The sequence below is a fragment of the Amborella trichopoda genome, chromosome 10, assembly GCF_054954075.1.
Source record: "Amborella trichopoda isolate Santa Cruz 75 chromosome 10, AtrichopodaSantaCruz75HAP2 v2.0, whole genome shotgun sequence".
In the NCBI taxonomy this organism is placed as follows: Eukaryota; Viridiplantae; Streptophyta; class Magnoliopsida; order Amborellales; family Amborellaceae; genus Amborella; species Amborella trichopoda.
In genome coordinates this window covers 31,990,900-32,014,598 of record NC_142345.1, presented here as the reverse complement: position 1 = coordinate 32,014,598, position 23,699 = coordinate 31,990,900, and the positions used below count along the sequence as shown (strand labels likewise).

General features: G+C 37.8%; 1 protein-coding gene across 14 annotated transcripts in view; it reads left to right on the top strand.

Annotated features, from left to right (window-relative positions):
• Nucleotides 1-23,699, top strand: part of EMB2729 (Alpha amylase family protein) — a 108,916-nt gene that overhangs the window by 5,398 nt on the left and 79,819 nt on the right. For 7 of the 14 annotated variants that reach the window (XM_020675045.2, XM_006856856.4, XM_088848733.1 and 4 more), the window contains exons 4-6: nucleotides 7,780-8,457; nucleotides 19,061-19,233; nucleotides 19,344-19,433. In XM_020675045.2, coding sequence (XP_020530704.1) covers nucleotides 7,780-8,457; nucleotides 19,061-19,233; nucleotides 19,344-19,433 — 941 coding nt within the window. Of the gene's footprint in view, nucleotides 1-7,779; nucleotides 8,458-12,170; nucleotides 12,280-19,060; nucleotides 19,234-19,343; nucleotides 19,434-19,835; nucleotides 19,988-23,699 lie in introns of those variants that run through there. The other 7 variants (XM_088848741.1, XM_088848743.1, XM_088848740.1 and 4 more) reach the window with 3 other exon arrangements.

Below are 23,699 nucleotides of genomic sequence, written 5' to 3'. Positions count from 1 at the left end.
TCTATCATGCCACCTCTCTCACCTTTCCTCCACGCACAAAGTAAAGAGAGACCTCTCTCTCTCTCCTATTTTTTTGGGCATCATGCCGCCCTCTCTTCAGCCTAGAGAGTCACGTACTCTCTCTCTCCTCTCTCTTATTTTATTTTTAGTAGTTTATTTTTGAACGAGAAGAAGATGAGGAATTAAAAATAGGTTTGCTGTATTTTTTTGAAGAAAGAAGAGAGAAGCCTAGCCTAGAGAGATCAACCTCCAAGATCAGCCTATTTTGATCCCATAGGGTTTTTGTAAACCATATATTGTAGCTTTCTAAAACCCTAGAGGAAGAAGAATTGCCTATAAAGCTTCCCTATTTTAGAATTCCAGCAACACCTTAAGGAGAATCAGGTGTCGGGTGTACCAAGTCTTGGTTGGGTAACTCCAAGCATCTTCTAGTGAGCCTTCTCATTGCTTTTTATTTATTGTCAGTTTTAATTTCAATTTTTTGTAAATTTTCAGGAACTTATGTTGTATTAAAAATTGTAATAAAAGTTAGTTTAAAGTTTCTGGATAGTTTCTATTTCTGTGGCAGTAAAAATATAGATCCTAGGGTGTATCTAGGGCATTGTTTTAATTTTCCAGCAACATATTGTGGTCCATGTATGTGGAATTCAGATATTTGGAATAAAAGCAAAAGAATTTTTTTTGAATTTAGTACCTTGAGTTCCACATAGCTACACCTTTCACATACCTCTCCTTTGAAGGTGGTCCTCTGCTAATATACATTACCTGTATGCAAGCCAACCATTGCTACAACCTTGGGCACGCCTGTAATACCCCATAGGATACCTTCTGAACTTGATTTGCCAGTATTACCCTAAAGTCTGGTAGAATAATCCAGTGAGAGACACCGATCCCACTGCTTTCTCATTCCTTGTCATTGGAATATAGACATCGTTGCCATATTGATTCACATAATCCCCCAAATCCCGGACCTTATTAGCTCTTGGGAAACAGGGAACCAAGAAGGTCTTCCATGTGTTCTTTTGAAACAATCAGCCACCCTAGCCTCAGAATTGCAACAATGACAAGCCTTAATAGTGCAGGACATTTGATGGTTAACGGCCTGTTACCAGTCTAGAAAAAGTACTAACAACTGATAATATTCCATCCCTGACACAAAATCTTAAGAAAGACTTTGGCTTAGGCTGGATGTGGTAGAAGCACTTTTTCGGTCACAATAGATGAACGGGCAGGTTAGGTGCATTGGTTAGAGCTGTCAAACAAAAAAATAAAAATGCTAACAGCTTGCAAGGCATCATATATAATGCTAACAGCTAGCAGGGCGTGTAGTCAATATTCTCTTGCAATGATTAGTATTGTTGATAATGCTAACAGCTAGCAAGGCATGTAGTCAGGACTAAACACATGTAGCTTATGACATTCATCTCCAAGTAATTGAAGTTCGTAATCTAGCAATGATAACTTTGAAGGTAGACCATCTAATAACATAAAAATCAGCATAAAATTGAATACAATAAAATGTTCAATTGGGCATAAGTACAACCTCCGTGGCTCAAGTCACAAAACCAAGAATCAATTTAAGAAGCAATTCTTGAATTATAAATATCCCAACAATATCAGAACTAAAATAGCATCCAAAAATCACAAAAATCATATCAAGAATGAAAATAAAAGGAAAACCATCAAACGGAATAGAAACGAATAACCATCATATCAACTCTCGCATTTGTTTAGCATGAAAAAATCCAGATCCAATTTAACAAAAACAAAATAAAACAATATAACATGTTAACTATTTAACTTCTATTGTTCAATTTTCAGGTTCAAGTATGTTGGACACAAACCAAAATCAACATCCCATTCTCCACACTATTGGATTCATCATCATCTAAGCATTATTCCAACTATTTGGGGTCGATTACATGAATCTGGTTCTGCCATACTCAAGAAATCTGATGAACGGCTTATACTCGTAAAAAAAAAAGGAAGCAGAAGACAAGAATGGTCGGAAATTTACTCAAGAAGCATTTGAGTAAAATCTTTTTAGTTTTAGGATAAAAAAAAATCAACAAGCTCATTCTTCGTAAATCAAATTGAATAGAAATAGGTATCCATCTCTATCTTTGTAGAAGCACAACAACGTCTTACACTAGTGAGCATGTATTTGAGCTAAAATTTCTTATGATTTGTTTTAGTATAGATCAAAACTATAAATATATAAAAACATCAAGTTATCAAAATGATGCAGTAGTAAAAAATTTCTCATTTCACAAGTGGCACAAAACCTTAAATAGACAAATAAAAGAAATCAAATCAAGGCTACAATTATCAGAAATTCTACAAAAATAGAAAGACTAGAAGCTAATTAGTCATTCATTAAAACAAAGTATGTATTAATCATCAGACAGGGGCTCGTAAAGGAAGGAACGTAGAGAGAGATTTAGCAGTTGCAAGGAGCCATCACAGACCCCAACCTAAGTCATATAAACATTAAGTGAATGAGAGAGAGAGAGAGAGAGAGAGAGAGAGAGAGAGAGAGAGAGAGAGAGAGAGAGAGAGAGAGAGAGAGAGAGAGCAAATTGTGCTTCTATAGAGAAAGAGAGAGCAAAATTGTGCTTTTATCCAAAAAAACAGCAAGATATAAAAAAAGAAAGACAACATAGAACAAATGAAAACCCATACCCCCATTTTTCCACATAGAAAAATGTGCTTTTATACTCAATAAAATAAGCTTAAAATAAACAAGCAACAAATTTCCATGGGGAAATCATTTGGAAAAAAAAATGTTTGCATTGGTGATTTTTTAAATCAGCACTGTCTAGAGGGATAAACCAGGAAAATCACAAGAATACAACCTATACCCTTGTTTAAGAAGATGAGGTATTTTGTATGAGGGTTCGTATGAGGGAAACCCTACCTTGTTTGGTGAAGAATCTTTACACTATGATGAAGAAAAACCAAAACAACATAAAAGAATACTAGCAAAACATGAAAAAAAAAAGCCTTGTTGAAGAAGATGAAGGCTTGCAAATGGATCCTTGCTCGAAGAAGATGACATTTCGAATGAGGCTTTGAAATGGATCCTCGATTGTGCATTTGTGAGGGAGGACGCAGGGGGTTGAGAGGGAGTGGCGAGGGAGGCTTTGTGAGAGAGCAGTTAGGGCTTTGAGAGGGAGTGGCGAGGCTTTTGTGAGAGAGGCCCTTCCCATTTGTTTGCTTTTACTTTTTTTTGTTTGTTTCAGCTCCTCGCAGTAAACTCAAACATAATGTTATTTCGGTCCATGCGACTGATCCATTCCTGGGAACATACTTCCCACCTTGTAAGGTGGGGATTACTTTCGCACGATTTGCTCCTTGTGGTGGTAAAACTTTTCCCTATGGGACAAATTTTCATTGGCTTTGAACACGAACCAAACGTGCATAACTGTATGTTTCATATGAAAACTGTTTCATGATGCAAGTTTTCATACGAACCAAACAAGCCCCCAGATGAAGAGGTATTGCCAGTGAAAGTTTCCTATCACTGAAATTCCAACAAGACCAAAAGGATATAAGTGCACCATTGGTCATGGAATCTGCTGTGGGGAGTATCAAGTCCTGTGGGGGTAACCCTCGACATGATCAAGTAAGCCTTCTCGGCTGTTTTTATTTATTTTATTTCATAATATTAGCATACCTTTGGTAATTGTTTAGAAGCATATATTGTACTTAAATTCATAGTGGAAGGTTGGATATTGTTTCTGGGTTGTGTTTATTTGCTTTTGCAGTAGAAGGAAAGATCTTAGGTTGTATTTAGGGTTTTATTTTTTGCTTTACAGCAATGTATTGTGGCCTAAGTGGAATTCAGGTTTGTTAATAAAAGTTAAAGGAGTTTTTTTTGAATTTAATACCTTGAGTTCCATATAGCCACACCTTTCATTGGTATCATGACATCCATATTTTACTGTCGTAGTCTAGGAGTTCTATGTTCTTTTTTGAGTCTAGAAAGATGGGAGCCAAAAGTTTTATAGCTGAGCTCGTCAAGTCTGAAAAATTTGATAGGAAGAACTATACTAGTTGGAAAAGAGAATCATGATATGTCCTTTTCGAAGAGGGACTTAGCCAGATGCTTACTAATAACTGCCCACCTACCCCAACAGGGAATGTTTATGAAAGACAGTCTATTAGAGATGCTTTTGCTCAGTGGGAGCGTAAAACTACGCTAGCTAAGCAGCTCCTACTCATGGACATGGATGACACACGTGCTCTTGAGTGTCAACCCTTGAAGACTACGAAAGAGATTCACAAGAGACTCGAGGCTGATTATGCCACGCCTTCGCTCACTAAAAGAACTATGGCAATGAAACAATACTCAGATGTAAAAATGAGAGGAGGCAAATTAGCGAAACACGTACAACAGTTCAGAGCTCTAGTTCGTCTCGAGGTAGCACAAGTAAAGCTAGGTGAAAACATCCAGGTCCACCACTTGCTGAATTCTTTGCCGGCTCATGGGAAAGCTTCATTTCAGCCCTCACTGCCAGAGAGAGCATGCCAAAGTTGGACGAGATCAGCACCAAGCTTAATGCTAAAGAAGAAAGGATGTTGACTCGTGAAACTTCAGCCATGAATGAATCCGTAAATCGGGTAAATCTTAAACCCAACTCTGATTCATTCAAGAAGAAGAAGGGCAAGGGCAAGGGCAATAATAATAATAAAAATAATGAGAATCAAAAGGGGGATAATGGGTCTAAGAAAAAGAAGGATCTAAAGAATACTCTGTGCTGTAACTACAAGAAATTTGGGCACATTGCAAAGTATTGTGGAGCACCCAAGAATGTGAATCCCAAGGGTGATAGGGAGCATGCTTGTGTGGTCCTAATGACCATGCTAGCCGACCGTAAAGAAGGGTCGTGGTGTTTTGACTCAGACTGCCCATGTGTCAAACACCAAGGGTGGCTCTAGAAACTTTAATCCTGTTTCCATTAGGAATCTACAAAAGCATGGGTGGTAATTAGAAGATTGAAATTATGGGTATTGGAGATTATGTCCTTCACTTTGAGAATGGCAAAAGCATGGTCCTAAAACAAACTCTTTATGCTTCTGATATGAGGAAGAATTTTATTTAGGTCTCTAGAGTAGCTAAGGAAGGTTACTCCATCATTTTTGCTGGTAATAAGGTGGAGGTGAAGTATGGAAATGAGTTGGTCATGAATGGTCTTCTTGAAGACGGTTTCTGCTCCATTCCTACTCAGTTGATGCTTGGCAGGTAAGCATTAGATTAGAACTTGTTTAACCTGATATGATATTTTTATGAGGTTGGGACCAAGTTCTATTGTTTTGGTTTGCTTGTAATAATAGATGCCATTTTGAGGTTATTATTTGTCATTCCTTCACCTATGTTACCAGTCAGATGTAGGCTGATAACAAACCTCTATCCTGCATATGTGACCCTTTCCTTTGGTGGGATTGCAATGCATGATGTACACATTTCTTTGATAAAAATTAAATATCTATATCATAACACAATTTGTTAAATTTTTACATTGGTGGTACCTTTTCATGGTTTCTCACCCACTTAAAAAATGCTGATACTTCCACTTGGTTTGGTGCTCCAGATTTCAATTATGAATTTTAAATGCATTGTCCTCTAAACTTGAATGTAAATTTTCTGAAGTTCTTCCCACATTTTCGAGGATATTATCGAAATTTACTGGTTTATTTCTAGATTGCTCAGATGATTCATTATAAACTAATGGAGCTGCGTACTACTTCAATTAGTTCAATGCATTTCATTTTCAACTAGTGGGGAGCTATCATCATCATCAAAGCCTTGTCCTAACTATTTGAGGTCGGTTGCAATTGACCATCCTACTACAATTAGTTCTAGGCATTTCATTTTCAATTAGTGTGTGTTATCATCATCATCATCATTAGAGCCTTTTACGAACTATTTGGGGTTGGCTGCACGAATCCTGATTCGCCATTCTACTCTATCAAGGGTCATACCTCAACGAGGCCATAAATCCCCAAATCTTTTCTCACTACTTCCAACCATATCGTTTGGGGTCTACCCCTTCCCCTTTTTGGCCTGCTTTCCACTTGAACCAACTCGCACCTTGTAACAGGTGCTGTATTGGGTCTGCGCTGCACATGACCAGGCCACATAAGTCTACTTTCTCTCATCTTTTTGCCTATTGGAGGAACACCTAAGTTTTGTCGAATGTATTCATTTCATATTCTATGCCTTCTTGTCTGGCCACTCATCCATCTCAACATCTTCATCTCAGCTACACTCATTCTATGAGCATATTGTTTCTTGATCGTCCAATATTCCACCCTATAAAGTAAAGCTGGTCTCATAGATGTGCTATAGAACTTGTCCTTCAGCTTCATTAGTATATGACGATCACATAAGACTTTGGTTGCACATCTACGTTTTGCCCACTCAGCTCTAATTCTATGTGTGTCATCTTTCTCAATCTCTCCATTTTCCTGGATTTTCGACCAAAATATCGACAGTGCGCTCTTTTTGGTATTTTTGGCCATCAATCTTAACTACTTCCTCGTCTCTACTCCTATTATTACTAAACTTGCTTTCTATATACTCTTAGTCTGGCTAATTTTAAAACCTTTAGATTCTAGAGCATCACTCCAAAGTTCTAACTTTGTGTTGACGCCTCTTCGGGTCTCATTGACCAAGTTGATATAATATCTAGAGACTTCTTCTTTTCGAACACCCACCAAATTAAATCTTGAGTTACTCTATCATAAGCTTTCTCTCGATCAATAAAGACCATGTGGAGGTCTTTTTCCTTCGCCCTTAACTTCCCAATTTGTTGTCTTGTTAGAAAATAACATCAATTATTGACCTCCCTAGCAAAACTGAATTGATTTTCTAATACACTCGTTTCATGCCTTAGTTGTAGCTCAATCATTATCTTCCACAGCTTGATAGTGTAGCCCATAAGTTTGATCCCTTAATGGTACGAACATTTCTGTTTGCCTTATTTGTTAATGTAAATAGGTACCACAATACTTTACCTCTATTCATCTAGTATTTTCTGTGTTCTCAGCACCTTGTTGAACAATTTGGTCTGTCAGTCAATGCTGATCTCCCCTATGCACTTCCAAACCTCTATCGGGATACCATCTAGTCGTAAAGGCTTTCCTAGCTTCATCCTCTTTGAAGTTTCTTTTATTTATGATATTCTAATCCTGCAAATGTATCTAATATCTATGACCTCTGCACTCATTTATGCTAACAGTTCTTTTTACAACTGTGTTCTTATTGTGTTTGTCATTTAATAATTTTTGAAAATAAACTCTCCTATTTTCGTTGACCTCTTCATCCTTTACCAAGGCCCTTTGATCCTCACTTTTAATGCATTTAATATGGTTTAGATCCCTACATTTTTTTTTTCTCTCTCATTTTTTGCTAATATGATGATCCTGTTCACTTTTTCTTTGGGTTATATTTCATTTGATAGCTACTTTTTTTATGTGAATTCATATTAAAGAATTATGCAATCAAACTAATAAATAATGGACCTCACATCCATACAAGTGGAGAAAGATGTCTCCTGCCCTGATCTTGGCATTTAAATCTGGATCATAAAATAATATTTATTGATTACCAAGTTTAGCACAGACAAGCATATGGCCTTTGCCTAAATTGCAGTACACAAACTCTAAGGTGTCCTTTTACTAGATCTGTTGATCTTGTTCTGCCTTAAAGGGGACATAACAGCCTGAAAACATGGACTGTCATTTCCTTTTTGTTTCATTTCCCTCTCTGTGCAGGTGCTCGCTATTGCTCTCTTGTTGGTGATTTCAATGGTTGGTCTCCAACAGAAAACTGTGCTAGAGAAGGATACTTTGGTCATGATGACTATGGATACTGGTTGATCATTTCAGAAGATAAACTCCGGGAAGGGGAGCCCCCAGATGAATACTATTTTCAAGAGTACAATTATGTAGATGATTATGACAGTGGTGACAGTGGTGTCGACATCAAAGAGTTGTTTAAAAAAATGGATGATGAATACTGGGAGCCTGGAGAGGACAGGTTCATGAAATCTCCATTTGAAGTGGCTGCTAAGTTGTTTGAAGAAATGTTTGGCCCTAATGGTCCCCAGACCGAAGAAGAATTAGGTGAAATACCAGATGCATTAACCCGGTACAATGCATGGAAAGAGAGTCACAAAGATGAGCCAGGGAACAACTTGCCTTCTTATGATGTCATTGATAATGGCAAGGAATATGATGTTTTTAGTGTTGTAGATGATCCGGTTTCGCGTGAGAAATTCCGTTCTAAAAAACCTCCCCTTGCTTACTGGAAAGAATTGCGAAAAGGAAGAAAAGCATGGATGAAGAAGTATAGCCCTGCTATCCCTCATGGAAGCAAATACAGGGTATATTTTAATACTCCTAATGGTCCATTGGAGCGTATCCCTGCTTGGGCTACATATGTGCTTCCAGGTATGACTGACCATTATGTGCTGCTATCTTCTGTCATTATCTTGTATTATGAATGGTCATCATTGCATTTCTCAGTACGGTGATGTTACATTTGCCTCAAGAATTTGGAAAAATTAGATTTTTTTTATTTTTTTGGTGCATGCACTGACTTTCTTCTATTGTAGATCCATTTAATTTTGTTATTCTAGAGTTTATGAGCTGGTTTGTTTGAGAGAAACTTTGAACCATGCCTAGTGCCCAAAAAAAAAGGAGAAAATGAATGTAACTTTGAACACTGACCTCTTTCATGCAGCTGGGTGTCACACTACTGGAAGTTGAGTGTGATGCTCGCATGTAGAAGACATTTATTTCTATTTTCTATTATCTATCGAAAGGTGTGTATCTAATGTTGCAATCATGCTTGCTATCTACCTCATACTATTTGCTTTGCCTGGTTGGCATTGGTCTGAGGAGCTCTACATTGTGATATCATGGCGTACCATCTAGAGGCATATTTGCTTATATATTATCATTAACCTCAACTAAATATAGGCGTACGATTTAGATGCATATTTGCTTATATATTATCATTAACCTCTACTAAATATAGCATCTATTTCTATCACCAGGCAATTAAATAACAAAAAATAAAAAGTATGCTAGTCTTCAATATGAAATTGCAATGGACTAATCATTTAGGGAAAATGATGTCATCACCCCTCCTAACTTGTGGTTATCATAGACCTCCGGGTATATGTAAACACATAAACTGCCTTCAGGTTAATAAAATCAAAAGACTACCTAATTATTGCTTGTCTTCGTACATTCCGTATTCATCCAGAAATACAACTTCACCAAAAACCCACCTGGAAGTGGCCGGAAAATAAAAAATTGCTGGAAAAGCCACTAGAAAAGCAATGACCACTTTGTACATCCATTTCAGGTCTTGAAAGTCATCAATAAACTAGTTTCAGGTTGCCAGAGCAAGAGAGCAGCAAAAGTGAGATAAACCCACCTCTCCGACAGGCATTTTTGGAACAAATGGTTGATGATCTGTGATTTTTTGAACTTTAGGAGGAAGCAATGTTTCCAAGATCACCGGTCCAAATTAGAACCATCCAACCCAGATCAAGATCAGTATGTAACTCAGTTGATTTCCCTACAAAATCAAGAATCCTCTCGATGGCAACAAAATCATCGGGTTCTATTGGAGAATCGAGTGATTCGATCATGGAATCGTCGATTTCAGATCAACGAATCTGCTGCTTTTTTTTTTTTGGGAATAAAAGGGCCCAATCCGCTTTACGTGTTCATTCTTTTAGTCTACTGCAAGATCTTCAAGACCAATTTGTTGTTTTCTATCTTCCTCCCACATTTTCTCTGAAATTTGTGTTGGATTTCAAATTTGCTCGGAGCCAAATTTGGCATCAATTTTTTGGGGAGGTTTTAAGAAAGTAGTTGATTGCTAATTGTTAACATTGAGAGAGAAGAGAGAAATAGAGAGCAATATTCAAGCACAAGATAAAAGGTTACAATATGGGGGTCTGAAGGTCTGGCTATGTGAAACTAAGGTAATAAATTCAAAAAATAATTTTCTTTTTCTGTTATTAATATACTTGTCTTCCACTTATATGGGCCACAATACAGTGCTGTAAGTGAAAAAATAAAACCCTAAATACTGTGGGAAATAAAATAATTGAGCTTGATTATATTTGATGGGCAGAACTGTCTTTGATCTTTTGCTTAAAACTTATTTGTCGTTTTTTTCTAAGTAAAGATAGTATTGTCCATAGTTTGTAATTAAGTTACAACTTAAATAAGAGGTGTGGTGGTCACAATAGAAGACCACGCCTCTCTCTTTCCCTCTCTCTATCTATCTCTCACACACATCTTTCTCTCGCCCTCCATCTTTAGTTTTTTTCCTCTCTTTCTCTCTAGATCCTGCCTAATTGTTTTCTTCTACTTTAATTTCAACTTGGTATCAGTGCAAAGAAGGAAAAAAAAGTGGGTCAATCTTAAAAAAGATGTGCAAGAACTTTGTTTAGGGCTGACATCATGCTTGGGGTTAGATGTCATCATAATGCCCTAAAGCCTTATTTTTTTTTTCTCCAGTAGTAACTGTGTCAATTTAGGTGAGTTTTTTATGATTACAGATGCCAATCAAATATTTAGTAGAAACCAAGTTTTTGGATGGATTGAGGTTTGTATACTCCAATCAATGAAATACTGTTAGTGCTGTTTTTTAATGTTTTTCTGGAAAAAAGGGAGTGTGATCTGGTCTGAGGGATTAACCAGATCTGTAAAACATTTTATTTAAAGAGATCAAAGGGTATAAATTGCTCCAATTGTTTTAAATATGAGGGTATAACCAGATCTTAACTACAATAGAGAATGTCTCTATAGTAATCAAATATGGAGTCTTACGGACCCCTAATCACGATAGTTGGATTTGATGGCATCAACTATTTAGAATGGACCAGGTGGAAAGAAAGAACTGGGATATAGTGATGGCCGTGTGGAAAAATCAGACCTAAAGGATGCTATAATGCAGGATAGGAGGCTGAAGATATGGCTATTATGAATTGGATACTATTTTCTATGTATCCTAATGTGAGCCAATCCTTTATGAATTGCAATTGCTTTAAGGAATTATGGGATGCAGTTTCTGAGTCCTATTCCCAAAACAAAATATTGCAAGCAACTAAGTAATTTTAAATAGGGTGACTTGTCAATGGGAGACTATTATGCTCATCTACGTGGTTCTTGGAATGAATTAAGCCAGCATTGGCCCATACAATGTTCTTCTTATGCAAAGGAATAGAGAGATTGGAACAAAGGAAGATTTTTTATCTTTTGAAGGGAGTTAATGGAGAGTATGAAACAATCAGTGCGAAAGTTCTCAGTGGCGAGACCTTGCCATCCCGCGGTATTGTTTTCTTCCTTTTCAGTGTGAAGAAACTCGCTGCAAGATAATGGCAGTGTCTACGGGTGAAGCTGAAAGATCTGCCTTATTCACGAGTTCTAGTGATAATCGAGATGGAGGACGTTTTGGGAGAGGGTGGAGGCCGAGGTGGTGGACGTGATTGCAGAAACCCCACATCTGATGAGAAGAAGAAATTAAAATGTACCTAGTGTGGGAAGACTTGGCACACAAGGGAAACATCTTGGTATCTGGTTGGATGCTCATGACGAAACTCTCCACGGGAAAGTTCAGCAACAATCAGTGAAAGTACTGCTCCAGTTACTCAAAGACAACAAGATACTATGTCCTTTGAACTTCAAGAAGAGTTGGTAACTATTCTTAAGAGAGAGCTCCTGGATCTCAAGCAGCAGACTTCCATTAGAGACCCCTCCCCCTTTAAGTCTCACATTGCACAATCAGGTTTATACCCATCATATCTTCGTAAGTAGATCTGAAACCCCTTGGATTATTGACTCTGGAGCAACTAAACATATGCTTGGTATGGTTGAGTTTTTCTCCTCTTATAGCCCTTTCTCTAGTTAGGAATCTATTAAAGTAGTAGATGGTTCTCTTATTCCAATCAAGGGAAAGGGAACTATCCATGTTACTCCTTCTGTTAACTTGTCATCCACCTTGCATGTCCCCAATCTTTCTAGTAACATCTTGTCTGTTAGTAATATCACAAAGAACCTAAATTGCAGTACAACCTTTTTCCCTTCTCATTGTGTTTTCCAGGACTTGATGATGGGAAAGACATTTGGGCATGGTCATGAAAATGGAGGGTTGTACTTTTTGGGGGATTCCTAATCGAGCCTTGACTGCTGCAGCCACATCTTCAATTGCTAATAAAGAAAGGGTACATTTGTGGCACACTTCTCTTGGTAATGCATTGTCTTTTATTTTGCGTTCTTTATTTCATATAATATTTGAGTCTCTTGGTCAAGTTCAACATTTTTGAGTTGTCAAAACATTTTAGAACTTCATTTCCGATTAGTATCAATAAAAAGAGTGATGTTCCTTTCTCTCTTATACACTCAGATGTGTGGGTTCCTTTCCCAGTTGCCTCCGTGTTTGGACTTCGTTTCTTTATTAAATTTGTAAATGACTGTTCTTGATTTACAACTGTGTATCTAATGAAACAAAAAGATGCAAGTTGCAAATCTCTTCGGATTTTATCACAAAATGGTAAAACTCAAAATGATGCATAAATTAAAGACTTGCGGTCTGAGAAGGGGGGGGGGGGGTTGACCTGGTGACTATGTATCAAACAAATTTAGAGATTATCTTCTTGAACAAGGGATTGAGTTTACACACCTTAGCAAAACAGTTTAGCTGAGAGAAAAAGCAGACACTTGTTGAAAGTCACCCGAGCTCTTTTGTTGGGAATGAAAGTTTTAAAATTTTCTGGTTTAAAGCACTTCGCACAACTGCCTTTTTAATAAATCACATGCCCTCTCGTGTTCTTGAGTGAAAATCTCCAGCTGAAATTGTTCATCCTAACTCACCCTTGTTTCCTATAGCTCCCAAGGTGTTTGGTTGTCTATGTTTTGTCCACATATTTGGTCCAAAGAGGGACAAGCATGATGCTATGGTTGTCAAATATAATTTTCTGGGATATCCATCTCATCAAATGGGATACAAGTGTTATGATATTATTACCAAGGTCCGTTATGTCTCCATGGGTGTTATTTTCTTTGAATCAGCCCCATACTTCTCCTATAGAGGTCATGAGTGCTCTCGTCGAGGGAGAATAGGATATAGTTTAGTCCTACACCACTTTTATTTGAAGAGAATGGTTTATCTGAAGGTAATGATGCGCATCCAGAGATGGAGTTGAAGACTTATACCGGGAGGAAGAAAATGGTACAACCCAAAGTTCTAAGCGACTATGCCTTGAATGCTAACCCGTAATTGGGGACTGCTCCTAACTCAGATAACTCTTTGACCCTTTCTGAGAATCCTAGTTTGAACTTACGTTTTGTTATTTGCAAGGGTACACGTTCTTGCACTTAGCATCCCTTAGGAAACTTCTTCTACAATTCTGTATCTTCCTCGCATCATGGCTTTATATCTACTCTGTCTTCTGTTGGAATACCTTCCTTTGTTGCAAAAGCACTTTCACAACCTCAATGGGAGGCTGCTATGGGTGATGAGATGCGAGCACTTGAGCAGAATAATACATGAGAAATCACCAACCTTCCTAAAGGGAAGAAGGTCACAGGATGTCAATGGATATTCATTATAAAATACAAAGTTGATGGCACTATTGATAGGTATAAACCAAGAATTGTTGCAAAAGGTTTCACTCAGAATCCTAATATAGAGTACACACTTTTGCTCTTGTGGCCTTGTTGAACACCATGAGGGTCATTCTTTCACTAGCTACTAATAAATCCTAGCCACTCCATCAGTTAGATGTTAAGAATGCATTCTTGCATGGAGACATCGAAGAAGAAATCTATATGGCCATGCCGCTTGGTTTTTAGATTAAGGTGGAGACAGGAAAGGTGTGCAAGTTAAAGAAGGCGATATATGGGCTTAAAAAGTCTACTAGAGCATGGTTTAAAAAATTCAATGAGGCGCTGCTGAAATTTGGGTTCAAAAGGAGTCAAGCTGATTATACACTCTTTGTGAAGAAGAATGTTGCTGGAATTATTGCCTCGATAGTGTATATTGATGATATTGTTGTGACAGGGCATTGAGGATCTTAAATCTTAAGCAAGGTGTTCGATATCAAAGATTTAGGACCTCTTAAGTAATTTTTGGGAATTGAAGTGGCGATCAAAGGAAGAGATAGTCGTCTCCCAGAGAAAATACTTGTTGGACTTGTTACAACTAACGGGGATGTTGGGATCTCGACCAGTAAATACTCCTATAGAAGTCAATCATAAACTTCATAGAGAAAGGGTAGAGAAAGGGAAGAGTTACTCAAATATCCTAATCAGTATCAATGAATTGTGGGCAAGCTTATACGCCTCACGATCACTCAACCAAACCTCTCTTATGATGTTAGTGTGGTCAGCTATTATGCATGCACCATGAAAATCACACCTTGATGCAATGTACAAAATATTAAGATACCTCTAAGTCTACACCAGGGAAACATATATTTTTCTCCAATCAAGGACATCCTGGTGTTCCAGTTTACATTGATGCTGATTGAGCTGGTTGGCAAACTGATAGAAGATCCACTTCATTTTGAAAAACCTGGTTACTTGGAAAAGCAAAAAATAAAATGTGGTAGCAAGATCAAGTGCTGAAGTAGACTACAAGATAATGATTCATGGTACATATGAAGTAATGTGGATCACAAGTATTCTTTTTGAATTGGGGGTTAGGCTTCCCATGACTCTGTATTGTGACAATGAAGCAGTTATTCATATCATAGAAAATCCTGTATTTCTTGAAGCTGTTGGACGGGACATATTACATGATATCACAAGCAAGCTGGGCTTGATTGATATCTATGCACCAACTTGAGGGGGCCTTGTGGGAAATATTAGTTAAGCTTGATTGTATTTGATGGGCACAATGGTTTTTATCTTTTGTTTGGGACCTATTTTTCTTATTTCTCTAAGCAAGGACAGTATTGTCCATTGTTTAATAAGAGGTGTGGTGGTCACAATAGACCACCACCCCACTCTCTTTCCCTCTTTCTCTCTATCTCTCACACGTCTCTCTCTGTGTCTTCTCTCTGCTTCTTCATCTTTAGGTTCTTTACTCTCTTTCTCTCTTTAGGTCCTAAGTAATTGTTTTTTTCTCTCCTTTAATTTCAACTAATGCAACCTAGGACTTGTCCTTTTACTACCACAACAAATAAACACAACCCAAAAACAACCTATGAACGTTTTGGCAGATTGCGACCATTCCAAGTAATTTGTCCCATCTAGCTTATTTGTTGTGATCATCAATCCTGGGTGGTCAGATTGACTGCTTCCCAAGGGACTGTTGTGCTTGATTTTTTGACATTATCCTTCTCTCTCTAACTCCAAACCCTATGCTTTGGGCAAGAAAGCTATGGAATAGGTATGGAATGTACTTGTGTAATTTTTGTGTGGGATAAGTCAAAGACTATTTTTGTTTTTCTTGGAAAGGGTTTAGGATAAAAGTTACTTTCGGCAAAGGAAAGTGGGAAGATAATCTTACTTGAAATATGAGGTTGCTGATATACAACAACTTCAAGTCCAAGAAGGAAGAAAAGTCATGATTCTATGACTGTTGTAAGTAAGGATATCCGTGGGTTTCAAGCCCTGCTCTGATACCATGTAAGATTGAGAGATAAATGGTAATATTCAAGCCCAAGATAAAGTAAATACATATGATTTTCACATTATAAATCATAGGGCAATGTACCTTATATATTCACAAATTGCTATGTATGGGTATGTGATGCAGGGAGAAATAATAATAGGGAAATAAAAATAAAATAAAAAGGATTTTGAGAGATTATACTCGCTCTCTGGGTTTGCAAGGGAGTCCACCCCAAGATCTTTTCATTAGATCAAACTCTTTACTCAATCACCAATAATCTTAGTTTACCAAAAAGGGACATCCTCCCTATAAATACACTTGCAAGAATAAATAAATAAATAGACAAGAACCTACAAACAAAAATTGGTCTCTCTCTTTCCTTTTCTACAATTTTTTTCCTATCTTCTCTCTCCCCACGTGAATCTCTATTCCTCTCTATCTTCTCAAGTAAATCTCCCTAAATCTCTACCAAATAATCCCTTGAGATTTAGGAAATAACCAACTTGACTTCTCCTTATCCTCACACAGCACCTCCTCCCATATCTTTAACCGCATGATAAGCTTCCCAAAAATAAAACATCTTAAAATTCCAAATTAAATATCCTTTATAACCCTCAAATCTATACATCGAAAAAAAAAAAAAATAACCCTAAAAAAAAAAAAAAACCATCCTAAATCTAAAAATCTGACAATATCTAACGATAGTAAAATTAAAAAAAACTAATTGTATCATTCTTTTGTGGTTGGAAGGAGTTCCACCTTGAGCTTACATCCTTTAGAGGCCAATCGAATAATTGGTGTTGTAGTCCTACCATGCTTCCCGGTACTGTCTTTTTTAATGAACCAACTGAGCAGAGACACTTGGAGTGCAATTTGTAGAGGGATTTTAAACTACCAAACTCTAGAGTACCATACTGAATCTTGAATTATCAAAGGGTTGTATTTCACGTACTGCAACTAGTATATTTTCTTTTTCATAATTGTCCACATCTTTTGCACTGAGAGTTACCTCTTCATGTACTTCTTTCCTCCATTACAATGTATGAAATAGATCTAGTAGACCTTGTTGTATTATTTTACTAATACATTCTACTAAGTCTTCTTCGAGTCTCTCAAATTTTTGATCCAATCACTCAAATATTTGATCTAGATGCTCCATAACTAAATCATTAGTTATTTGTGATCAGCATGGATCTTAATGCTCTGATATCAACTGATGCAGGGAAAAAATAACAAACTATAAAAATAAAAATATAAAAGTTTGAGAGATTATACCCTCTCTCTAGATCTGAAAGGGAGTCCGCCCCAAGATATTTTCACAAGATCAAACTCTTTACTCAATCACCAATAATCTTAGTTTACATAAAAGAGACATCTTTCCTTTAAATACACTTAACAAGAAAAAATAAGTAAATAAATAAAAACCTACAAGCAAAAATAACTTTATCTCTCTCTCTCTCTCTTTCCTACAATTTTCTCTCCCTATCTTCTCTCTCCCAACGTGAATCTCTATTTCTCCCTATCTTCTCAAGTAAAACACCCTAAAATCTCTACCAAATAATATTGCCTTAGATTTAGGAAATAACTAACTTGGTTTCTCCTTATCCTCACGCACCACCTCCTCCCATATCTCTAACCACATGATATGCTTCCCAAAAACAAAACAAGAAACCTAAAATTCTAAATTAAATATCCTTTATAACCCTCAAATCTTTACAGCAAAAAAAATACTAAAATAACCCTAAAGAAAATAAAAACCCAACCGTTGAACATAAAGAAAATAAAATAAAAAAAAACCCTAAAGAAAATAAAAAAACCACTGCATCTGTATGTCAACATGCAAAAGAATTACAACCATTATAGTACGAGATACAACAACTATTGCAGCAAGTTCTAATGGGCATGAGATCCATTATTCACAGGAGTTGCACGTTTTAGTGGGTGTCAGCCCATAACAACCACTACATGAGGTCCATTATGCATAGGAGTTACAGCTGTTACACTAGTTTCATTGGGCATGACCCTCGTAACAGTTGCTGCACTAATAAAGGACAATTTCCAGATGCTTGTTGCTGATAAAAAGTTGAATTTTAGGAAGGTTCGATACAAAGAGAAACAAGACAAGAAAATTTTCTTTTGAGAGGGAATATAATATATATTAAGTAGACATATATATCACTATTTCTATTGGATAAATATCGTATTTCAAGGTATTATTCTACATCTCTTGACTTCTTCAAACCCTTTTTTTTGTAAATCTCTCTTAATTCTTCCTCAAGTGCTAATTTCTTTTCTCAAGCGCTAAGCATTGCATGTGCCGTGTCTTTTAGTAATGACCTTTTTAGGATTTTATTTCTTGGGATCCTGTGAAAGAGAGAGGTATAAGTATTACATTTCCTAACATGGATTGGTGTTTGGTTTCCTTGTATTTTGGGGCTGGAGACTCTATGATGATCCCTACATTGATTTGGTTTCTTTAATTTAAGCTGAGTTTCCTTTTTCCCATTTTAATTATTTTATATTTTAAAATAACTGTTCTATAGATTGTGGAAGCGTAGATTAAGTTGTACCCTCTAGGGTACGTACAAAGAGAGACATACAATTCAAATTGAGAATAAACAAAACAAAAAATGTCACTTGGGGAGAGGGAGATAGTCTTATGTAAGGATGATGAGGGAGGTGCATGTAGGTCATGGAGCTATCAGTATGTTAAGGATATATAAAGAGCTTTGGTCTTCTTCCTCTTTGGCTAGTACAATATGCCTCTCGATCATGGAAAAGTTTATCCAATGGAGCTACTCAGGGAGAGAAGTTCCTCTATGTTCTCCCAATCACCAATGGGGGTTCTCTTGATACCCAGAGAATGCCATTAAGAGTCACCCTTAACTACGAGAGCTGCTGAAAAGGAACCATGTAGAGCCTCAAACCTGTCAAGAAAGGGTGCCTCTGCATTGCAGAAATCCCAGTCGCTCCAGAAATTGATATGCAGAGCTCCTCATGAGCCTCTAAACATGATGCCAACACCCCTGATATCCTCTCTCTCTCTACAACCTGCACCACATTTATATCATTATACCTTTCTCTCCCTCCATAGTTCCATCCATCTCTGAATCTAGGAAGCTCCTACACCTCCTTTCTCCATCATCTTCTTTCATCAACCCTTGTCCACCAAACCCTAGATCTGCTTCATTAGCCATCCCCTTGGTTCTACATCAATTCCTTTGTCTATGGAAGTTGGTTCTAGGTCCTGCAATGCAAACGGCTACGGCTTCTATAATATAACTACCCTTTCATCTGAACCCTCTATTTCTCTCAGAAAACAATTTCTACCTTTTTTTGCATTCTCCCTTCTAATAAAAATGTTAGGTCTGCTGTTGATGAACGTAAATCTTTTCATTTATTTATCTTCAGACGTTGATGGAAAACAAGCTTTTGCTGTACATTGGGAGCCACCTCCTGAGGATGTGTATGTATGGAAAAACGAGCGCCCCAAGACGCCATCGTCACTTCGTATATATGAGTGCCATGTAGGAATTAGTGGTTCTGAACCCAAAGTTAATTCTTTCGCTGAGTTCTCCTCTAAGGTATGCTCCTCCCCTTCTCTCCCTCTGTCATGCTCCTTTTTCTCATTTTTTGGTTTTGTTTTGGTTGTTACTTCTTTTTACAGTGTATAACCTATAGTTCTCTTTTATAGGTCCTTCCACACATTAAAACTGCTGGTTATAATGCAATTCAGCTAATTGGGATACCGGAGCACAAAGACTATTCTTCTGTTGGTTATAAGGTGAATTTATTTGGTGTTTTTTTATTGCATCACTACACTTTTTTATATGATCTAGTTCTGTGCTCCTTTAATCAGTGTTTGAAGCAAGCTCCAAATGCCTTCATGTTCTATATGCATTCTATGCTTATCAGAAAATATTTATTTGCATTATTTTGGAAGGTTTGAAGTCAACACTCACATTGTTTTTGTTTCTTTCCACTTCTTGTTCAGTGGGTCACGGTTCTGTATATCATCCTATTGATTACTCCCAAACTGCATATTTCATTATTTAAAAGAGTGCTGTCAAAACTCCCTTAATAGCATCTTGTCAGATGTGTGCTATGCAAAGAGATCTCTATGGTGAAAGGAATGCACCATAGAGCTCCATGATATTGCCAAATAATGTGGTGTCAACACTTACAGATACAGACCATACCTCTTATGTCAGAGTTGGATCAAATGTATAGTAAAGGGGCAGTACAATGGAATAATTGTGCTCCAAGTGGGTGTGCAGAAACCTTTGGTGGGGCAGTTTGAAAGGTGGTTCTGCAAGAGGGCAGCCAATTCCAGTCTTGGTACTTCACTACTTCTTGTTATTTGCTTGTTGTACCTTTGAAACTCAATTAAATCACCAACTTTCATCCCTTGAACTCATAATAGTTTCTTGATCCTAAAAGATTCTTGATTTATTATTAGATGATGAGCTTAGAATTCTTAACTCTCCTTGTACTGGATTATTCTTATCGTGTTATATTTTATAGAAAATCTTGGTGAGTCCTCTGAACAACAGGTCTTGACGATATTTCTGCCTCTCCGAAGTGTTTCTATCAGTTGATTTTGTGAGTTTCTGCCCTGTGAGAGAGAGAGAGAGAGAGAGAGAGAGAGAGAGAGAGAGAGAGAATTTCATAGCAAGAAATTCAGTTTCTGGCTTCTATTTTGAATGTTTAGGCTCCATATGGATTTGGTTGATTAGTCAACCATCAACTTATGGATCTGGTTGATTAGTCAACCATCATTGTATCCATCTTGTTTGGAACCCCAATAAATTCCTCATTGTAAATGCCCAGGAATAATTTATATTTTTGGACAATGTAGGAACTTTAACAGAAGTAGAACTGGAGTCTATATCTTTTATTGGAAAGTTTAAAATTTTTAAATTATAAATGAAAAATGAACTTTTTGTATGTTTCATTTCTTTTCCTCAAAATTTCAAACAATTCTTTAGAACGATTTATAAACTCTTACGATGAAGTGACATGAGGCAAATTGCTATTCAACAAATGAATTGATAGATTCTTGAAAAGAGATGAGAAATTTTTTGAAATAGGGTGGTCATATTTTAGGCTCATATGACCAAGTAGCCTAAAAGAAGATTTTTGTGATTCGTTTTTATGGGGTAGTCACAGTTGAGGCTCTTATGATTAAGGAGCAGAGAAGAAGATTTTGAAAATAGAGGGAAATTTTAAAAAATAGCGTGGTCATAGTTTAGGCTTTTTTCGATCAAGGAACCATGAAAGAAGATTTTGAAAATAGAGAGAAATTTGAAAAAAAATCAAATGGTTGTAGTTTAGGCTCATATGACCAAGGAGCCTAAAAGGAGATTTTAAAAATAGAGAGATTTTAAAAATAGAATGGTCGTAGTTTAGGCTCATATGACCAAGTTGCCTTGAGAAATTTTGAAATATAGGGAGGAATTTTAAAATAGGATGGTTGTAGTTTAGGCTCATACAACCAAGCACGAATTTCAAATTGGTATGTTTAACACAAGCATGAAAATTATCACGTTAAATATTTTGTGAAGTTAGAATCCGAATGCCATACGATGGTATGCATGTCTAATAAAGTAAAGCAGTAAACTGGCTCAATGGTATTGCAGCTTCTATCTTGTTGTCACATACCCAAAGAAAAGGTTCACACGAGTCCTGTCTATATTGCCATGAATCAAAGAAATCTTCACAATTTCGGAACAAGTGAACCGTCAATACCTAGCCAAACCATTCCAAGCTGTTGCAGGCCTGTGTAAATAAACTCAAAGATAATGCATTTATAGTTTTCAAAAAAATGCATTTCTCTCAAAGACAATGCATTTCTTTAAAAAAACAATGTATTTGTAGTTTTCCAATAATGTTTGATCTACGTGGAAGTTTGCCAAGAAGTAGTCTTCTAAGATTGAGAGGAGCTGTAGTGCCTAAGGGTTTGTAAGATTTTTTTTTTTGATAATGTTAACGTTTGTATTGCTGAGAAAGGGAAGTACAAAGTTTTGTAGCTCTGGGCGAACCCACTAGACGGGACCCGGTTAAAAAAGGACAAAAACCCCCTGTACAGTAAAGACTTTTCCCCCCTCTAAAAGATATACAAAAAGAAGAGACAAGGAAAGGACTTATAACAATGCCTCCCTTCTGTAGTACAATGAGTATGAGAGCTAAAAAAGGCCCACAAAATTACAAGGGGTTCACTGGTCTAAAGCAAAAAAGAAAGTGGAACCAGTGTGAGCTGCCTCGTCTTGTCTTCTAGCACCCTCCTTTGCCAGCCGGTCCGCGAAGTCATTGGACATCCGCCAGGTATGCTGCCTTGAGGCGTCCATAGCCTTGCAGATTTGTTGAACTTCGTCAAACACTTGTAACAAGCACCAAGGAGGATCACAAGTCCTACCGGCCCAAGAGATGACATTCTTGGAATCACCCTCCACTATCAAGTTTGAGCCCAATTTTTTGAGGGCAATGAGGAGGGCTGAGGCTTCCGCAAAGTTAAGAGTCTCTGAAGACGAGGTATTCGGAGAAGGTGAGGAGGATATTGCCTTCAAAGTCTCGGAAAACATCACCACCCCTGCTGGGCCGGGGTTCCCCAAGCAGCGCCCATCAAAATTAAGCTTGATGCTACCTTAGCTCGGTGGTAACCAGAGACTTGGCCTAGCTGCTCGTGGTGGTTGGTGAAGAAGGATATTTCAACCAGGAATATCGGCAAAGAACTTCAAGTTGGCTGCCCAAAAGGTCACCAGGGTGATAACCTTTTGAAAGATGGTCGAAATAGAAAGCTTTGTCCGTCGAAAATTCTGAAGTTTCTTTCCAACCAAAGTAGCCCAGTGGTAGCAGCTAAGGTTGCTTTCCACAGGATTCTACTAGCCTTTGGCCGGCTTGATTCAAGGTTGGAGGACATGAGGGCTGTTACCGAGGGTGGGGTAACCCATTGTATGCCAAAAAGTTGTAAAACCTTGCCCCATAGGTCTGATGAGAATGCACAAAGCAAGAACAAATGGGGATTTGTTTCCTCCTCGCAATCACACAAGACATACCTATTCGGAATGGGCACTCCTCTTCTTTGAAGTTGGTCAACTGTGAGGGCTTTACTAGAGAATGCGAGCCAGTTGAAGGCCTGAACTTTGGGTGGTGCAATAGTGGATCAAAATCTAGAAAAGTTTTCGGATGGGGGGGGAAAGGAGAGGTTTTTGTAGAGTGAAGCCACTGAGAAGTTACCTGAGGGGGTTAAGGTCCAAATGATTTCATCATTTCCTTGTGAAGAGAAATAGAGAGGGGGCAGAGAGTTCAGAAGTCGCTGGAAATCAACAGTCTCAACCTCGTTCAAGCTTCTTCTAAAGGAAGGATTCCAAACTCTGCGGCCTCCCAGGATGCAAAACTCTTGTGCTATAGAGGACTATTGGTTTCGAGCAAGAGCGAAGAGAGTTGGGAAGGCCTCACGGAGGGGAGATGTCCCTAACCATGGATCAAGCCAAAATTTAACTCTCGTCCCTTCTCTTGGGTGGGACCTAATGTGTCTCTTAAAAGAAGACAGGACAGTCAAGAGTGACTTCCATGCCCCTGAGGTATTATGGGCTTGAAGTCTTTCAGGGAGTCAATTCTCAGGTGGGGTCTTGTATTTGTGTTTTAAGACCTGCGCCCAAAGGGCGTTCGGCTGAGTGGCTAAGCGCCACCACCATTTCCCAAGTAACGCTTCATTATGCTAGTGCAGTACCTTTATCCAAAGACCACCCTGCTCTTTTGGTTGGCAAACCTTATTCTAGGCCACCAAGTGGTACCTCTTCTTGTCTTCCTGCCCAGACTAGAGGAAATTCCTCATGAGTTGGTTCAGCGATTTGCCACCTGAGCAGGCATTTGGTAAAGGGACATGAGGTAGATTGAGGAGTTCGCTAAGGTGGTTTTTATCAAGGTGGTTCTTCCTGCAAAGGAAAGGTATCTACCCTTCCACTCGGCCAATCTATGATCTACCTTGTCCAGCACAGGGGACCAAAGCTGCTTTCTAGGTTTATTGACACCCAAGGGAAGGCCAAGG